Source organism: Cebidichthys violaceus, unplaced genomic scaffold (assembly GCF_023349555.1).
Source record: "Cebidichthys violaceus isolate CVI_PGR_0920_01 unplaced genomic scaffold, fCebVio1.0.p SCAF_9, whole genome shotgun sequence".
NCBI classification, from domain to species: domain Eukaryota; kingdom Metazoa; phylum Chordata; class Actinopteri; order Perciformes; family Stichaeidae; genus Cebidichthys; species Cebidichthys violaceus.
The window spans coordinates 14207761-14226623 of record NW_027176975.1 but is presented as its reverse complement, the minus strand read 5'-3'; the positions used below and the strand labels follow the sequence as shown (position 1 = coordinate 14226623).

Here is an 18863-nt window from a genome sequence, read left to right as displayed (position 1 = left end):
AGATTTGTTTGAAGGTAAGGCTGTCACCGACCTTAGCTGTGAACTTACTGCATGTCTTACACAAGTCTTAAAACAGTGATTTATCTTCTTCTCAGGGAACCTTAGGCCCTTCATTATGACGCCCCAGGGTGCAACAGCACCATGCACATAAACCACTGCTTAATTCAAAGTGATAACTCTGGAGCGCCATCTCGTGGTAAAAACCAGAATATTTAACCAATTTATGGTCATCAATTAACACAGGCAGCAAAATTATGATGGCTTTAAACAAAGATTTATTTGTCAAATTTAAACTCATGATGATGACGCATTCTGCCCCATGGTTGTCAAACATCTCTTTAATAATCCTAATGTGAATGATGAAATAATACCAATCCATCTTTAGAGTAACAAAATCATTTTCACTTGCAAAAGTTCCGATTTTTCTAGTGTTACAAAGATATTGTCCTACACTTCAAATTATTTAGAGATGTGTCCTCGGTTTATGTAACTGCTACATAAAATATAGCATTATACATTGAAAAATAGATTTCATTACAAAACAAATTGTTATTTTACATGTATCTACACAATGAGCATTAAATTAAAATATATCGGCGAAATGTGAGGTGTGTAATATAAGCAACTAAAAAACTACTGCATACAGGCACGTGGCTGCTGAAAATGTGTTATCCTTTTAAACCACACTGCTTTTTATAACTGACCCAACATGCATTGTTTAGCAGACTTTTTTATATTAATCATATACAAAAACACATCTTACACATGTGTGCTCAAGCTTGTCAAAACTCCCTTTACTTTGTATCATTATGATGAAAGTTAGAAAACAGACTTGGACCGTCACGAAAAAGGATTGTCCAATATGCTTTTGAAAAAAAAAAAAAAAAAAAGCCTCACAACCCCTGCATGTCTACATATTTCGAAAACAAATGAGCCAGGTTTTCAAAAGAGAAATGCTACAATTATCCCAAAGAAATCTTGAAATCATCTGATCCCTCTTGACTGTACAAACAGAGTACGCCTGGTCACAGGTAGCATTTGTAGGTCATCTCAAAACAACAGTCTTGATCTGCTTTGGAACTTCTAGCATGATATATATATATATATATATATATATATATATATATATTTATATATATATATATAAAAAAAAAAAAACAGACCCAACACGCACAAGATCTTCTTGGCTCTAACTGGATATTTTAGCAAAGCCAAGAGGAAGGTCAGCACAATTAGGTGATTTGCACTCCCTCGTTGTCACAGGAAACACATGCACAAATACACACATTATACAGAATTGCATTTGGCAAGAGACAGCTTTCAGACCGATAAGCTTTTAACAAGGCAGGAATGTGTCATCCAGTGAGGAATGTCCAGTGTGCTCCTCTCTGCTGCCAGAGTAACGGGAGTTACTGCTGCTCTAAAGTGTCTGGAAGTGCCTGGCACAGTGAATATCGGAGTTAAATCACATATATTCTACATACGTGCATGAACACAGTGTCGTGTGACTCGATCTCATGGACCAATTCAAATTTAAGAACAAAAAAACATGAAATGCACAAGTTCCCTTACTGGAAAAAAACACAAAAACAGAAGCTCAATCTCAAAATTGTACCTCCCAAAGTTAGTGAATCCTTAAAAGAATCCCATCCCTGCTGTGACCAACAGGGAATGTAACAGCTGAAACCTTGGCCAGGCTGCCCTCTAGTGAACAAAACGCTGAGTGAAATATAATGGCTTATGAAGTTGAAAAGCATGGAGTTGGACAATTTACATCCACCTCCTGCACAGTATAACTAATGAATTTCATAATGTTGAATTTAAGTGGAAATGTATAGAAAAACTGCATTAGCTGTGACACCTTATTGTTCTTTAAGTCCCATTTTAAACTTGAAACCACACTATGAAGACATGACTTTGCTCCCAATGAGTCAGTAACACATCTCTCTTGCAGACAGAATACTTAAGGTCTGAATAACAGCATCAACAGCAGTTAACATCAGCTTAACATGAAGAAATGGCGAAAGCATCAAAGTAGTTTTACACGTCGCCATGATGCTTTAGTGTATCACAGTAATGTAATAGGCAAAACGGTGTCTAAAATGAATACTAAACAGTCCAACATTAGAATAATAGACCTTGGCAAGGCTGGCTGGTCGTTGGCTGAAGGGTGCTGGTGCTCCGATGACACACACTCTCACATACACACACACACGCTGACTGCTGTAGAGCTACAGGTATGTATCCTGCTCTGTGCTGCTAAGGCTTTGTGTGGATCGCTTAAGAGGAGATTCTTTGGCAGGGGGAAGGTCTGTAGGAGGTGCTTGCTGCTGGTGAGATGGGTCGGTTTCAGTCTCTGGCACAGTTTCCAGCACAGTTTCCGGCACAGTCTGTAGCACAGTCTGTGGCACAGTCTCTGGAGTCTCGTTGCTGACTGGAGGAGGCGCTGGTGGATCTGAAGGGGGTGGTGGAACGTCACTGGGAAGAGAGTAAGGATTAGGGATCTCCACAATAGGCTGGGATTTCTTAATGCTGCCCTTCTTCTTCATGCTTCTCTTTTCCTCTTTTCCCTTCTTCTTGAGCTGCGGGGTGGGCGGAGGCACCTCAAGCACAATGGTGGGGTTCTGCTGCAGGTCCTGGCGTCTTAGCGGCTCGGACAACATGATGATTCGAGCGCCGTGCATCCTCGGGGGGGATTTGAAATTCAGCTCTCCGCGGTTCTTCTTCCAACGCTTCAGCTGGGTATGGTTCTCCCGCTCCACGTCTCTCGCTGTCACCGGCACCTCCAGAATCTGTGACAGGAAAAGACACGTCATTAGGTCATAGCTGGAGTCAAATTCGTGTCAATTTTCAAAAGAACTGTGTGGGGAAAAAAACTGCAGTTTTGCTGGAAAATACAGCAATACAGTTCCTTCCACATTTGGCCATTGTGTTAAAAATGTGAACTTTTTCAGTAAATGCCAAAGGGCCTCAAGGCTGCATGGTCATCCACAGACAAGACAACCCTTCATATAAGAGGTGGTATTGTTAGCCTGGACAGAGACTCACACAAAGCTTGGCACAGGAACCAGATACTGACCAGCCAGCGCTCGGGTCAATTTGTCTCTGTATCACTTCAATTCACGCTCTCAAGAGTCTCTACTGTTTCCATGGCTGCATTTCTGAGCACCCAGTGTTCATGACCAACACACCACTACACAACATCTTTAAATGATTATGGCAGTGTAATACGACTCTGTAGTAGAAGACTTTAACAAAAATGGACAAAATAGAAGGCAAAATATCATCCAAAAACATTGACAAACTAATCGACAACAGCACTTACTGTATTTAGGTTGTTTGTATGAGTGAATAGACCCCCCCCCCCAACAACTGAAAAAAAACAATATGCATGGCCCTGCCTATGGACCAGCCCTTGTGTGACATACTTCTTTCAGTATTTTGATATATTCAACGAATTTAACTCCTCCTGCACCTGGTGGAGATTGAGAATGTAATGCATGGACAATTAAGCAGGGCGAATTTTGCACATATGCATTCTGGGTAAAGACTCGTCTCCGTTGTCAGTGCACCATGTTGCTGCCCCCTCTGCTGTTACCTCTCGAACCAGGAAGCCCTCCTGCATGTATCGAGGCTCTATGGCCCTGAGAAGCTCCATGGTTTCATACTGGCCCTGGCAGGCCTTCAGCTTCTCCCGGGTCCCCAGCATGCACTTCAGAAGCACCAAACCCACACGAAGGATTATCTTCACTCCTGGGAAAGGGAGAAGAGTCAGGCGTTTGAGGACCAGTGTGAAGAAGTTCTACCAACAACATCTGGTATCGCTGCAACTATAGCGCTACAAGCCGCCGTTACCGTCACAGAGGAACATGTCCCAGACACGCAGCACAGAGGCCCAGGGCAGCGTCCTGGAGAAGGCACACATAAACCATTCCGTCATGTAGAGGATGGGGTCAATCTTGTGTTTCTCCAGATGGCGGAAGGCTAGCGGGGAGACGCGTCGCAGCAGAGCGAAAAGGATCTCTCCATCTAACTGTATAGCTTCCTGAAAGAGACACAGGTAGGAAAGCATTAACAGAGAAAACAAAAGCCATTGTACTCTCTATTGTCGGAGCTGAAACCTGATAAGCATGTGGATATTCCTCCATTTAAAGTGAAGCAGTCCAAATGCGTCATGTTGCTGGAAACACAATTAATAAATCTTGTTGCCATTTTAAATTAATTACACAGTAAGAACACAATAATGCTGAACAGTAATCAACAGGAAAAAGTAATTACACAAGATTGTTTACTTGTGTTGTGAAGCAATCATAAATTATGGTCTGACAAGACTGACAACGCCTATTGGTTTCATCAGCGAGTTAAGACACTCACACTGTGACCACCGCAACAACAACATGCGTCACAGTTTTACTGTAATCGTAGCCAAAACCCAGCTAGTTAATCTGGATTATAGTTGTTGTAACAGCAAAGTCAGATGAAGCAATACTGTTTCTCTCTCTCTCTATTCATTTCCAACACCTGGTGATGTCATCCTGCATGCTTGTATGTGTTTCAATCTTACCAGGCCAGGACTGTAGTAGCCAGGAAGGTACTTCTCACAGATTTGGACCAGCCCCCAGAAGGCATCCTGTGGAAACAAATACAGATGACGTCAGGAAATCCAGTAGAACCGTTAGTTTTACAAGACATTTCTGCATGCTCACAAGGAAAGCAGGTTAACACTGGAAATGTTAACTTTGATAATAAAAGCTAAAAAATCTAGCCACTTATAATAAAGCACTTTGGATACGTAGCATAACATACAGGTGAAAGACAAGATAATGTTAACACTTTAAAGACAAGAAGATTACAGTCATTTAGCAGACGCTTTTATCCAAAGCGACTTACAATTCAGTATCTATCTACACATCGTAGGCACAGCTACAGGAGCAATTTTGGGGTTAAGTGTCTTGCTCAAGGGGCTTGAGCAGGAGCCGGGGATCAAACCGCCGACCCTCTGATTGAAAGGCGGCCCTGCTCTCCACTTAGACACAGTCACCCCAGAGAACAATGACGTTAGTACAGACACTACCACTAATGTGGGTCACAAACCTAAACAAATAAACTGGGAATGCCTAAACTAAAATGGCCGGGGTTTGTAGAATTTTAGAGACATTTATCTGAGTTTTATGGCTGTGAATTAGAAAACCTACATCTACAGCCAAAAAGGTCACCATGGCTAGAGTCATGATGTTCTAACTATTATTCAGTCTCTTGAGCAACTCAAAGATTTATCTCCAGATGACATCATCTGTACAGTCCGTCTCTGTGCTGTTCAGATTAAAATAGACTTGTTGAAGGTCATAAATTAAGACAGAGCTGTAAAATGCAATTAAAAAAAAACAACGTGTGATTTCTATTCACGGTTGGATTTTTCTTTCAAAGACCAAAATATTAACAAGCCTTACAACAAATAAACTCCACAGCCAGCAAAGCCTGCCAACATATGGTGACAGTACACAGTAGTTTATATGGTGTCTGTGGTGGAGGGATGTACCTCAGCAGGCATGTGCATAAGCAACACAGCAGCAATGGGGGCCTGAGCCTGGCAGTATCCCTCCTCTGGTCTGTACAGCGTGTAGGCCTTAAGAACACGGAACAGGTCCTGCTGCCTGCGGAGCGTCAAAACACCAACACTCAATCAAACAGGACTGTGGCATCAATCCCAGTTGGTAATGTCACATCATGTTCAGACAGCGTACCCGTGTCCTCCCCGAGACACAAACATCTCATGGAAAGGAAACTGTCGATGGAGGTCTTTCTCAATCACATCTATCCATTTGGGATCCCCAGGCTGGCTGTCCAGCTCCTGACAACACACAGAGGACACAGTGAGATCTCTTTATTACACACTAACGGCATTGAGGGCATTAAACAATTCAGAAAGTTGATATTCTCTAAAAGTCACTAAACACTGAAATACTTCTTGCTTAAAAAGATTTGTATTCCACTATCCTGAAAAAGAATGTAGGCTGTATTATTAGCTATGAACACTTAATTTAACTTTTTGAACTTACTGAACTAAATGTAACCAACACATCAGGGTTCTCAACCAAAGACGTAACCCACAGAGTTTCAGTAGCAATTTCTAAAGTAAAGAAGAGAGCCCAAGTACAGCATAGAAGAAGCTGCACAGATGGAAGTGAAACAGAAATCTCTCTGACCTGAAACTTTCCTTGGTTCTGCTCTTTCTTCACCTTCCCTCCCGACAGGTAGAGCCATGCACGGCCTCGGAGAGCAGGAGGGATTCCTTTCTGGCACCGCAGCCTCACCTGAGCCACAGAGAAACAAGGGATCACCAAATAAAGCAGCATAGAGAAGGAAACTAGTGTGACAATGGCTTGTCACAAGTCCAGAAAGGCTGGTACAGTATGCACAGTCTGTGGGAAAAGCACTGGACCATCACTTGGTATCGGTTCCTTTTCTTGAATACACGTGAACTGCAGTTATCTGTTCAAAACACTGACTAACAGCTCACTGTCTGCTGTGAAAAATGCCTATCGACAATATTTACCAAGATTAACTGGAAAAGATGAAAGTAATTCAATATCCCTTTCTACTCTAACATTTTTTTACCCTTACAGCTGAGGTAAGGTAGGACTTCATACCTACTGTAGCAGTTAGGAGGGAAATGGTTTTGGTCAAACATACCTGGACACTAACTGCGCCATTCATGCACATTGTAATAACAGAAATTCTACCGAGATACTTCCTCGTTTCTTTGCTTGGCATTGTATCTGAGGAGGAATGTAGTGGCCTTAATAGACCCAAACTATGTAACGTACTTACTGTGTACAGTGGTGCACAAATACATTTTTTAAAATACCTCAAGCATAACTTGGGCAGGGTGTCAAAGTAGCAGTGAAGCTATAATCTGTCAGATAGAGTCACAAGCCACCTTTAACGCAATCGATTGGTTGAACGAACACTGGTGTGGGTTTGAGTTGCATTACAATTTCTGGATTCTATTGTTTTTTTTGTATTTATTCTGATATGACGCCGGCACACTTCCCCAAGACGGGTGAGCTGTAACATTATTATGAACGAAGAGAGCACAATAAGGAATCAGACATCCGTTATTTGACAGGGTCTTGCAGCTGAAACACACTGCTTCTTCTTCCTGTCAGGAAAAGCTGCCCCTTGAATTTGAGTACAGCTATATTGTATCCTCACAGCACCTTTATTACATGGTTGTCTGTCTCATAGGAAGTCACCACGGCCCCACCCTGAATCTGAGACTGTCAATTTGTCACATGGTGCGTTAAAAGGGATGGGTTGTGTCCTGCCCAGCTGCTGACTCATGGAAAAAAGGTGAAATAGCAGCTCTGTGCTGAATTTCTCAGTGTTTCACACAGAACCAGCTAGGCAAATGAAGCTGCTAATAATGTGTCATGTATACAAACTAGTCAGGATTCATAGTTTTGCAGCATGGAGACAATGGGTGCAAAGCTGAGATATTGGCTTTCAGTTATAAAACAAAGAGAACAAAAGCACAAATTCAGGTCTGGCCTAACCACATGGCTAGCACCATACGAAACATACAAACGTGACATTTGGTGTTATTGAGTTAATACTTGGTGCTGACCTTATTGAATCTCTTGATCATCCACTTATCCCAGTGGCTGAGCATGTCCAGCCACTTCACCTCCCTTTGCCTGAGCACCTGTGGGGGTAAATCCTGAGCTCTGGGGATGCAATGGAGGAAAGGCAGGGAAGATAAAGTTCATATTTTGTCACATTAATTCAACATTAAACCAAATGAGACTGAACAACAGCTGAGGAAAAAGCCTCTGTAATTTCAAATAAAGGGAAGTCTGAAATAAACATTTTAATTGGCCAAAAATAAATAGGCGGTGTGTTGGGAGGGTGTGACAAAAAACAAACAAAAACATCCCCAGAAAGGCTGTTCATCTTTCTGAGTGTATCATCAGATCTGCATGGGTGGCCATTGCTCGTATGTAGTCAGTAAGCTACGAACATTGTTTTGAGGAGACTATAAAAGACACAAACTCAGATCTAGTCAATTTAATGGCAAAGCCTGTTAGACCTCAAAGATCTGCAGTGAGGATTTGACTGTTTTGTGATGTAATTTAACTTCAAAAAACTTAAAGCGACCACACATAACATTCTCAAGCAGAAAAAGAAAACGTAGGCAAGTCTGACCTACATTATGAATGAGGTCTGATGCTTTACTCGGGTATGTAATTATCTCATCAACACAAGCCTGTAATCGTAGGGTTCAAACATCTTCAAAGACAGCTTTGTCAAACTTGGGAAAGCCCTCTTACAGTTAAAAAAAAAAGTTATGAGTTATGGCTATATGTTGGGGAATACAATAATACGTTATTCTCCAGCATCAGCTTCTAAAGACCTTAAGCAATGATGAGTTACCTTCAAATCACTGCCAAACAGTGCAAGTTAAAGCCTGGATTTGTGACCACCTATAAAACTGTGAGCCAAAAGAGGCCCTCTAGTAACGGGGCACCAGAACTGTGGCTCCAAGTCTGCCAAAACTCCAGAAAACAGGAAGCTCCCAGCCAACCAGTGCTTGGCACAACTTACACTCACTCCTTCCACTGTTTCAGTGCTGTGGGTGTAAGGCCCCCAGTAAAAAGGGAAGAAAGAGGGGCCTTCTTAGGAAAAACGCAAAAAAACACACACTGCAACTTGTCTCAAAGGCAATCAAACAACAAAACAACATTGCTTCTTCAGCTTTTCCTACAATCGAAATGAATAAAAAGCAATATATCTATGAAAAAAAAATGTACATGACGGAATGAAGATTAAAAAAAAAAAAAACATGCTACATGTTGTCTTAATCTGCTTGCCTCCAGTTTTTCTATTTGTCATATTGGGTGAGGCAAACACTGGGCATAAAAGCACATTGTGCCACGCAGCTGGTCGGGAGCTCTGTTGTGCAGAAAACAACGCACTAACATAACTTGTGGGGTGTAATCATGGCTAGATTAACTGCTACATTTTGACCCTGTTCTGCACTTTGGTTGAAGTGGAATACAAAATGATCTAGTTTGCAGCTTTATATAATCCAGATGAGACGAACTGGCAAGAGTTGAGACACACTTACGATTCCTCCGTGTGCTGCTGTGCCCCACCAATGAATCCATATTTATCGGTCTGTCTGTCGCTGGTGAATCCGTTGATCTCCGAGTCGGATCCCAACGAGCTTTCATCGTCCATGCGACTGCTGCTGATAGTCCGGATGCTCCTCGTGTCCACCGATTGACGACCGTTCTCTATTTTGGCCATGGTAGCAAGAGAGAGCTAGCTGGCTAGCCAGGATAGCTAAAGTCAGCGGAGCTATGTTGACAGCCCAAAGTCAGACCTGCTCCTCCGCATATGTTGTCGAGCTCAACCGCATCGACGCCATGATTCTTGGACGCGAGTTAAAACTTCCCAAACTACTGTTCCGTCTATAAATGCTATGCACCGTTACGCTTTTAACCGTCAGGCCACATCAAATATGTTAAGCTAGCGAGGTAAACTTTAACGCTTATTCTGATTTAACATTAGCTAGCTTAATGGTGGGCTGCTAACTTAAAGTTAGCCTTAACAAAACTAGTGCTTAACACAATCCACAACTGTTCTTATGATGATCCTACCTTCAACAAACTAACCCGGTATTGTCAGCTTGTATTTCATAGTTAGACATGAACTAACTAGTTTATCGGGATGTCTTGACTCTCTGTCCTGTCATCCCGAGTGAGCTGGACAGATTTAGTCTCGTCCAAGTCTTCTCTCTCCGGGGTTGGTACGGGTACCCCTAGTGGCTGCCTCAGAAAGTAAATCTAGTGTCTGGAAAAACAATGCGCTACGTAACATGCAATTCATATAATCTCAAATGTTCAAGTAAACCACCATTTTAGTCTAGACTCACCATTCACTGTTGTATTTAGTCTACGTCACTAATCCTGGCTTTGATATGCACACGATCGTGCATCAGAGCACGTGGCCTGCATTAATCACCTAACCTTACACATCATGAAGCAACAAAATGCAAATTATTTTTCGTATTCCTTTATTTAGCATTATGGGTCTCTACACGTTGTTACAAGTTACTATATACTGTATATCATGAAGAAATCAAGAGTTGAACTAATAGTGTGAAGCTGGCCAGTACAGTACAACTCATTTATCATTCTGAGGTGACAATTAAGAAAAAGAACACAACCACATTATAATTTTGAAAATTGTCATAAAACTAAAATGACATGACAAGATTGAGTGGAAAAACACATTCACATGTAAAATATGTCTTCTTGCTGCATGGCTCACTTCTTTCTTCCACCTCTCTCCTTCAGTGCCAGGTGAATGACCGCACCGTTGCTCATGTTGTAATAAGCCAGGGAGTTGGAATCTTTAATGAAAATGCCCTAAAAAATGGAACAAAAAAAAAAAAATACAATGTATTATTCTAGAAGTCAGGTTAAAAAGATTAAAAGGAAAGCCAAGATTAAAATAACAGTTTACCTCAAACTGTAACTTCTGTTTCCCTGCTGGCATGCCCGTAGCTTCATGGATTTTGACTTTAATAACAGACACCTGTGGAGACATGGCATTTGCAGATCCATAAGAATGCAGTAGGTGCACTGGTTTACACTTAAAAACAGGGAAACAATAAGCCACCATTTGCAAACCTGATCTGTGAGCGGGACAGTGAAATTCAGCACTTGGCCATTCAGCTTCCATTCGGTCTTGTCCTGCATGTTGGGTACCTGTACTTTAACTGCCACGGGACCCTGGAGAGGAAAACAAAATATCATGGTTTAAACTAAGACTATCAGTAATTTGGCCATATCTGTTACAGCTATAGCTACTTTTATTACTACAGAGATTGGTTTATTAATGAAATCTAGGAATATTGAACATATACCTCAACCTACTTTACTCATATAAACAAACCAGGAACAATTAATCACTTTGATGTAGTTGTTCCTCTGTAATCTGTTTATTTAAACCCCTGCCTATAAATTTGTAAAAAGTTTGAATCCTGTATTTTGAATTTTGTCTTCATGCAGATTGCAGATTTCACCATTAACTATTGGAAATAAACAAATGACATTTCACTGCTCTAACAAACCTTATTTCTACGAAGGAACTCCTCCTCTGGCATAAGGTTGTCCTCTGTCTTCATCTTCTTGTTGACTGGCTCATCATCACGAGGTGGCGGTGGGTGGGATGGTGGTGCAGGAGCAGAGCTCGGGGGTTGTGGTACTGGAGGGGCAGGGACGAATGCTGAAAGAAAAAAACAGTTATTTCAGTTTAAAATGAAAATGAGGAGGCCTATGTGGGAAAGGGTTCCCTTAATGTCCCAAATATTTGCATATTTATTTTGAATGTCAGGGTATAAGCGTACGGAAACTGCCATCTTACCAGTTGGAACAACCATGGGAGGTGGTCTGGGGGCCATAATGTGAGGTGCTGATGGCGGCATGGGGACCACATTGATGCGGGGAGCAGGAATCATGGGAGGCATTGAGGCTATAACTTGTCCTGAAGCAAGGCGCACCACAGGAGCCATAGGTGGTCTTGGAATCACAGGTACAGCAGACAGGAGAGTGGTGCGCACTGGTGCCACCTGTTAACAATGAACACATTAGTGAGTTATGAGTTTTATAATTTAATTTAATTACAAATTAACTGTTTTTTTAAGTTACTCACAGAGTGGGGTGGGCGAGGCATTGTCATTTGGTGACTGGGTTTAGGCATATTCATTTGGGATTGCATCGGAGGCTGGTGATGAATATCACTCGGCTTGCTTGGGCCAATTTTCTCCTTGGTGTCGTCCTCTCCCACCAGTCCTTTGGCCTTGTGAATGGCTTCGATCTGCTCTTGCAGAGTAATGTTGGCCTGTGCCGCCTGCTGGGTACGAGCCATGCTTCCTGAGTGGCCATCCCAAGTAACCTGGTGACGTGGAAAGAAAAAAACAAAACGTACTGACTCAAAACCTCAGGAATTCCTTTAACCCCTTACTGTGTAATATAAACCCATTACTGTACCCACCTTCTCCTCTGGCTTCTGGATTTCTTCTTCACCAATCTTCTTACCGATGGCTGTCTCTTCCACACCAAAGATATCTGTTCGCCTCTCAGCCAGTTGTTTCAAGCTACTCTCGATATCCAAACCAGGAGCGTAGACTTCATCTTCGGTCTGTCTCTCCCTGATGCTGCGGTCCCTTTGTTCCAGCCAGCGCGGATCCAGCAGACCAATACGCATGTGCTCCTGCATTTTGCTGGCTTGGATCTTCTCACCAGTAATTGGTGAGATGAGGTACTCATCTGGAGTTGTGATTGAGGGTGGAGGCTTGGAAGCTGTAAGGAAAAGATGGCTTGAGATTAACACACTGTACATAGCAACAGCTTGTTATGCGATTGGTATTCCCTCATCTAAGGGAGCATGTGTTACCTTTGGGATCGTAGTCTTTGCGAATGATAACCTGGTCTGGAGTTGGGGGCAATGGGGGTGGCATAGGGTTGTCTGGTGGCAATGGCGCCTTCATGCCATCATCGTCATCATCAGATCCCTTAAGAAAGCAGGAGGGGGTGGATATAATATGTTGTTACCAGCACTTATTTTATTTATTTTCAGGGTCAGAAAACATAAGTATTTAGTTGGATGAAAATGAAATAGGGGCAGCCTGCAATTGGTCAAGGATCAACAGTTTACAAGGATTAATTTCTTCATCATTTCTTACCTCGTCCATGTCCTGCACTTGTGTGTCTTGATCAGGCTGTGAGGGCTGGCCTTCGGCCCGAACCTCCCGTTCATCATCATCATCCTCACTCTCAACCTCCATCTCCACCTCCTCACTCTCTCCATACTTCTCATAGCGCTCTTGGATGAGGATGCGAGCACCAAGCTCCTCTGGTGTGGTAGGTGGGGGGAAGTGGCCTGGGGAAACGCCAGTAAACATAAATTATTCTCGCTATATTTAGGAGGTTACATGTTTGATAATTATAATAATTGTGGATATATTACCTTGTTCGTTGGGCTGGAAATCCACTGTCTCAACCACTACAAAGTCATGCCAGTCAATTTGGGCATACGCCACACGTTCTTTCTCTCTTTCCTCCTCCTCCTTCTTTCTCTCACGCTCCTGGAACTTTGCCCACTCAACACGGTACCTCACCTGGCGGTTGTGCAGAAAGACAGCTGCTTAACATGTGCAACGTGCTATTAAGTGCTTACTCTGAGAAACAGTCACAGTTTAAGGGGATTACCTGGTCCATAACCTCTCTGGGATTCTCAGCCTCCCTCTTCAGCTTGGTCAGAAGGCCTTTGGGGGGGATCAGAATCTACATGTTTTGAGACAAATCAAAAACGGAGTTTAGCATCCCCTCCCAAACATAAAATAACGGTAATATCAGAGGATCAATTTGTGCGGTCACCTTTGTGTACTGCTCAACCAGTTTGGTGAAGTAGTTGAAAAGGCTGTGTTGTGGCCGCAGAAAGTCAAACTGGTAGTTCCTCTGTTCTTTCTGCATAAGCTGAGTAAGAAACTGGCGGCCATTGCGAGCGACAAACTGGGCAGTGAGCTTGACAACATCGAGATCAAAGGCTGAGATTGATGGAGGATCCGCAATGAACTCGTACTCAGGAGGTGGTTCTTTGGGGACAACTGTCTCTTGAATCACCTGTGCCTATTGACAATTACAAAAGGTATATTAGTTTTTGAGCAAATATCTATTAAAAAGGACACAAAAAAACACGCAGATTAAAATGACGTGTCTTACTTTTTGAGAAAGCTGTTGAGCTTGTTGCATGGCCTGCTGCATAACCTTGGGCACGGCTGCAGATGGTTCCTGTGCTTTGCCCTCCTTAAATTCATTGACTTTGTGACGGTAGTAGGCATGGTACGGGTCATTTGGGTTGAGGAAATTAAACTTTGGATTGTTGATTTCATTCTGACGGATTCTTGCTTCAAACTCAGGTCCATTCCTGTTTAAAGACAAGGAATTTGTTAAATCATAGACATAAAATCCAGTCAAGACTGCAGCTGTATAAAAGACACACGTGGAGTTACCAACCTGGCAACAAAGCTAGCTGTCTTGTCAACGATGTTTCGAACCTCAGGAGGTGGATAAATGATACCAACGATGGGTTTGGTGGCTGGGGTTTCTTCTGCTGGAGCTTCATTCTGTTGGCAAAATTAATATTTGTTAAAAAAAATATGATTCCTAATATTAACTATCACTCGACTCACTGCCAACACATTAGCTTCAACCATCTTGCATAACATTAACCTCTCTTACCCCTTGTAACGTCAAGCGATGCATATGGATTTAAGTTTTAATTGCAGATGTTTTGAACTATCTGATGGTCATTATGTCACCACCCCAATAAACAAGAGGACAACAGCCAACAGAATGTCCCTTTTATAAAATAATTTTCGGGTTACTGTAGATAATACAGATGTCGCTGTAAAAGTCTTTACGGTGAACTATTGTCTAAAAGTTTCAGAAGCTAACGTAAAATTATTCAAAAACGTCAAATTGCGTTTCAGTTAACGTTAAAGCTAACGTTAGCGTTGTGCGTGAATTAACCCTGAAAGCTAACTCCACGCTAACAAGAGTTACGCCTTGTGGCGATTATCCGAAACAGACGTCAACGTTACCTACTCTGCAATTCACGTTCATTGAGACATTTCACAGAAAAAACGTAATTGTTCACTAGTTCCCCCAAACAGTATGCTAGCTACATTGCTAGCATGAGCTAACTAGCAGCGACAAAACTAACGTTGGTCACCTTGTTGTTGGGCTCTGGCTGAACGATTTGAACAGGCCCAGGCGGCATGGCGATGTCTTTTTTGGGGGATAACTGGAAGTAACCTGCAAACACCAAACCAACAAAAATAGTTAAGTATTTAACATACACCGATTATACTATATATTTAGCTAGAAACGCAATCTGTAACAACTTAAAGTATAAATTTTCTGTAGTTGGAACACGTACTGCGTCGCGCTTTCGTTGACCCAATAGAGACGTATTACTTCCGGACACACGCCGCAATGCACTGTGGGACTTGCAGTATTTTTTTCCAGGTTGCCGAGGAGATGTGACGCCAACAAGCTACACATACTCGCCCTCATTGCTGTGTCGGACAGAAACTAAGCTATCTTGTCAAATATGAGTCAGTTCTTGGGTCGCCAGGACTGCATCGACAGCCTCCGAAGAGATGTCGTCGACCTGCAAGGTGCGATTCTGGACGTGTTCTCCAGAACTGGACCGGTCCGCTTTTCCTCATGGAAGTTCCCCGATAAACTCTCCTGTCACCTGGACATGGTAACTCTACTGGAGCAATATGACTTTGTGGATGGGAAGGATGCATTCAATCAACACTCCCACATTGTGTTATTGGAGCTGGTGATTGACAGGTAATACAGATATCAAATTCACAAATATTTACAATAGTTATTTATTGAATATTTACTTAAACATAACTTGCCTTTTCTCTCTCCTTTCGCTGAAGACTACTGCTTCTTCTACAAAGCTTCAATGCATATGTTGAGCAGATTAGGTGCAGCCACAGGAGAGAACAAACCCAGCAGAGAGGATTTCTGTCGGTCGGTCTTGTTGTCAGAAACTATTGGAGTAATTTTGTTCAGTTTGCCAACCTAAAGGTAGGGACATTGCTTTATTTAAATGAAGATAAACATGTAAAAAGAATACCAATAGAGAATGGACAGATCTCATTACTTTTTATGCTTTCTTTTTTGTATTTTAGGGGACATACAAAGACATCAAGAAACAAACAAAAGCAAAGCCATTTGACTCTGATGGGACAGAGACAGTGTCATCGGTCTCCCCCCAAATGAGCACAAACAGACATTCCTTATCTGCCTGGTCTTCAACAAGCTCCTTTAAGTTTTTGCCACAGAATCATGTACCTTCCAGTGCTACCCAAAACACCCCGTGTTATCCTAAAGTTTATAGGCACAACGTAAGCTGCCAGACTGTTGAATCATCCCTTGTTCCCTGTAGTGCATGCCACCAAGTGCAATCTACTTTGATAAAAACAGGGCATGCTGTGGTGGAACTGCTTCAGAGTGAGAGCCTGCCCTCATCTCTGCAGCCACTCTTAGCAGCTGTGGAAGACACCCTGGAGCTGGGACATATGACAGCAGGCGATGTCGCCCAGTGTGCCAATGAGCAACTAAGAGACATGCGCCGGCTGGAAAAACATCTTGTAGATGTGCGGGGTACTGTGCAGCCTCTTAAAGATAGACTAGCAGAAGCAGAAGCTGAGCGGGAGAGATTCAGGTCTCAGCTGGAAAGTAAACGGAAGGAGTTCAAGCAAGAGATGGAAAAACACCAAGCGAACATAGTCCAGCTGGAGTTTTCACTGAGGAACGCACAAAGATCCATGAAAGAAACAGAGCAAAGGCTGCAAGAGGAGCAACGACAACTCAAGAGAGGTGCGGAAACGTCAAAAATTAATATGATGGGAACCCATTGCAATCACATATATATATATCGTATATCGTTGATATTTTTTAAACAGAAACATTGTGCTTGGAGGAGAGTAATTCTGGACTGAAAGAGAAAGTAGCAGTGCAGCATGATGCATTACAGGCACTTGGTAAGGACATACTATTCAGGTACAGGTACTACGACAACAAAACACATTTCTCTTACTTACTTAAAATAACCGTATATGCTGTTGTTTGATGGATAATTTTATTATGCGGTAGAACGAGAAACGAATGTGCTGCAGGATAAATTGAGGACCTTGCACATAGAGGAAGAGGCCTGTTGCAAACTACAGCAAAGGATCCATCAGTTAGAGAGTCAAATCTCTGAAACTCAACTTCATCTTGACAAAGAGAATGCCAAGTACAACAGCGCTTGCCGTCAGCAAGAGGTCAGTGACATCACTTACAAAATAATTATTTGTTATTTTTAGCCATGACGGTATTCAAATTGGTTTATACATGCTAGTTCTTTGTGTGTGTTTGTGGATGCGTCTAGTCAATGCAGGCAAAGCAAAAGTCTTTGTTAGAGAGAGTTGATGCTCTTGACGAAGAGTGTGAAGAGCTGGAGAGGCAGTTGGTGGAGAGAGAGGAGAGACAGATTAACCTTCAACAGGCGATAGAGGAGAAGGATCAAATGCAGGCTCAATTTGCTCAGCAGCAGGTATATTGGAGTTCTTGATTGAAGCTTTACATTTTATAATAAAGACTTTTTAACCTAGTGGTTTATGCTGTGATGCTTCTTTCCAACAGGACCTTTGTTTGGAGCTCCAAAAGGAGAAGCAGACCCGGGAAACATACGTATGCGAGCTAAAGAACAGTGTGGCTGAGCTAAAGGAGCATGTGCAAGCTTTAAGGGAGAGCGAGAGGCTGTTGGTGGCTTTCCCAGAGCTCAGCCCTCAGGCCCAACCAAAGAGTATGACAGTGATGCAATATTTGTCTCTACAATATAAACATTTTGTATACTGATTGACATAGCCTTTGAGTGTAAATAAAACTCGCTCAATATTGTTTACACTCCCCTAGAGCACCAGACAGCGACCTTTTCTTTGGAATGCACCCAACCATGTATCCAGTAATTTATTTCCCAACTGCTTCTTTTTGAGTCGTGCAGTCAAGTCATGTTTTAAGTGTTTAAATGTTGTTCATTGTATATTTCAAGGTACAGGAAATGTGCTTTTGGATATGGAGCAACAATTGCAGGCAAATAACTTGCGTATACAAATTCTGGAGCAAGAAAACACTACCCTGTACACCAGCCTTGTGAAACTGAGGCAAAGAGCACAACATATTGCCACCAGGGTAAGTGGATGAATATATGTAAATTAGTGTGTATTACTCATGAATTATCTCTCATTCATCTGCTACATGTTGGTTTTGTGGCTGTTGAAATGTATATTAGACTGTATATTTTTATCAACAGGGAGCCTCACCTCAGCAGGCATCTGTTGAAGAGCAACAAAATCACCTGACACAAATGCAAAAGAGTCCATTGTAAGTTTGATTTGATAAAAATGTTACTTTGGAACACATGTAGCATTATGCATACATTTTTTTGTAAATGATTAATCATCCCGCTGTGTTTTGGGTATGGCCTTATTTCTCCTCTGTACCACAGGCAGAGCAGCAGTGCAACAGGGCTGGAATACGATAACAGAGGGAGGGAAGCAGGACAAGGGGAAAGTGGTCTAGAGTCAGCCGGGTCAGAGGATCGTGTGTCCACTGCCTCCCCCTCGTCCCTGCAACTTCACCATCAAACCATCCACCTCAACATGGATGCCACTGCTGCTAAAAGCCATACAAAAACATGCAATGGTTCTCTTCTCTCGCACTCCAGAAGCTCAAATCAGAGGAAAAAAATGAGACCCTGAATGCATAAATACAGTAAAAAAGAAGACACTCTTCAAGCTGGAGTGAGAAAGGACAACAACTACAAAGCTCATTAAAAATACACATTCCCTACATTAATATGTCATGATGTCTTATTGTACATTATAGCACACTAATTATTTTGTAATTTTCAATTACATTACATTGTACAGTTATGACAATGGATTACCACTGTAGCCACTACATTTGTCATTATGTTAAGTAGAATACATACAATGTATATATAAAACTAATTGTGGATACGGAGCACTGTCATTTTTAATAGGGTATTAATGTCTGTTGAATATTAGGTTTCTGGATATATGATATGCTGGATGTATCTGATAGGGTGGCCTTCACAGCAGATGAGTCACTTGTCTCTGAGTAGATGGGCAGTTTGTACAACCTTGAGTGGGACACAAACAATGACACAGATGTGTTGATGGATTTTTAAGTGCTATCTGA

General features: G+C 42.2%; 3 protein-coding genes across 3 annotated transcripts; 1 reads left to right on the top strand and 2 right to left on the bottom strand.

Annotated features, from left to right (window-relative positions):
- Positions 1-258: 258 nt before the first annotated feature.
- LOC137867176 (TBC1 domain family member 10A-like) lies at positions 259-9791 on the bottom strand. The gene is made up of 9 exons (XM_068703631.1): positions 9128-9791; positions 7628-7727; positions 6207-6314; positions 5745-5851; positions 5540-5654; positions 4565-4630; positions 3856-4045; positions 3599-3753; positions 259-2792 (listed from the first exon to the last, which is right to left on the bottom strand). Exons 1-9 carry the CDS (start codon positions 9307-9309, stop codon positions 2232-2234), a joined length of 1584 nt encoding a protein of 527 aa, XP_068559732.1. The 5' UTR covers positions 9310-9791; the 3' UTR covers positions 259-2231.
- A 270-nt stretch (positions 9792-10061) lies between these two features.
- Positions 10062-15113, bottom strand: sf3a1 (splicing factor 3a, subunit 1). The gene is made up of 16 exons (XM_068703660.1): positions 15013-15113; positions 14806-14888; positions 14088-14197; positions 13794-13998; positions 13449-13700; positions 13281-13355; positions 13039-13189; positions 12755-12951; positions 12466-12583; positions 12064-12371; positions 11722-11964; positions 11434-11638; positions 11141-11295; positions 10698-10799; positions 10531-10602; positions 10062-10433 (listed from the first exon to the last, which is right to left on the bottom strand). The coding sequence occupies exons 2-16, from the start codon at positions 14851-14853 to the stop codon at positions 10332-10334; spliced, it is 2343 nt and encodes a 780-aa protein (XP_068559761.1). The 5' UTR covers positions 14854-14888; positions 15013-15113; the 3' UTR covers positions 10062-10331.
- Positions 15114-15164: 51 nt separating this feature from the next.
- On the top strand, positions 15165-18548 carry ccdc157 (coiled-coil domain containing 157). The gene is made up of 10 exons (XM_068703661.1): positions 15165-15434; positions 15530-15680; positions 15785-16475; positions 16562-16639; positions 16752-16921; positions 17029-17193; positions 17283-17445; positions 17692-17831; positions 17953-18023; positions 18148-18548. The coding sequence occupies exons 1-10, from the start codon at positions 15187-15189 to the stop codon at positions 18398-18400; spliced, it is 2130 nt and encodes a 709-aa protein (XP_068559762.1). The 5' UTR covers positions 15165-15186; the 3' UTR covers positions 18401-18548.
- The last annotated feature ends 315 nt before the right edge of the window (positions 18549-18863 follow it).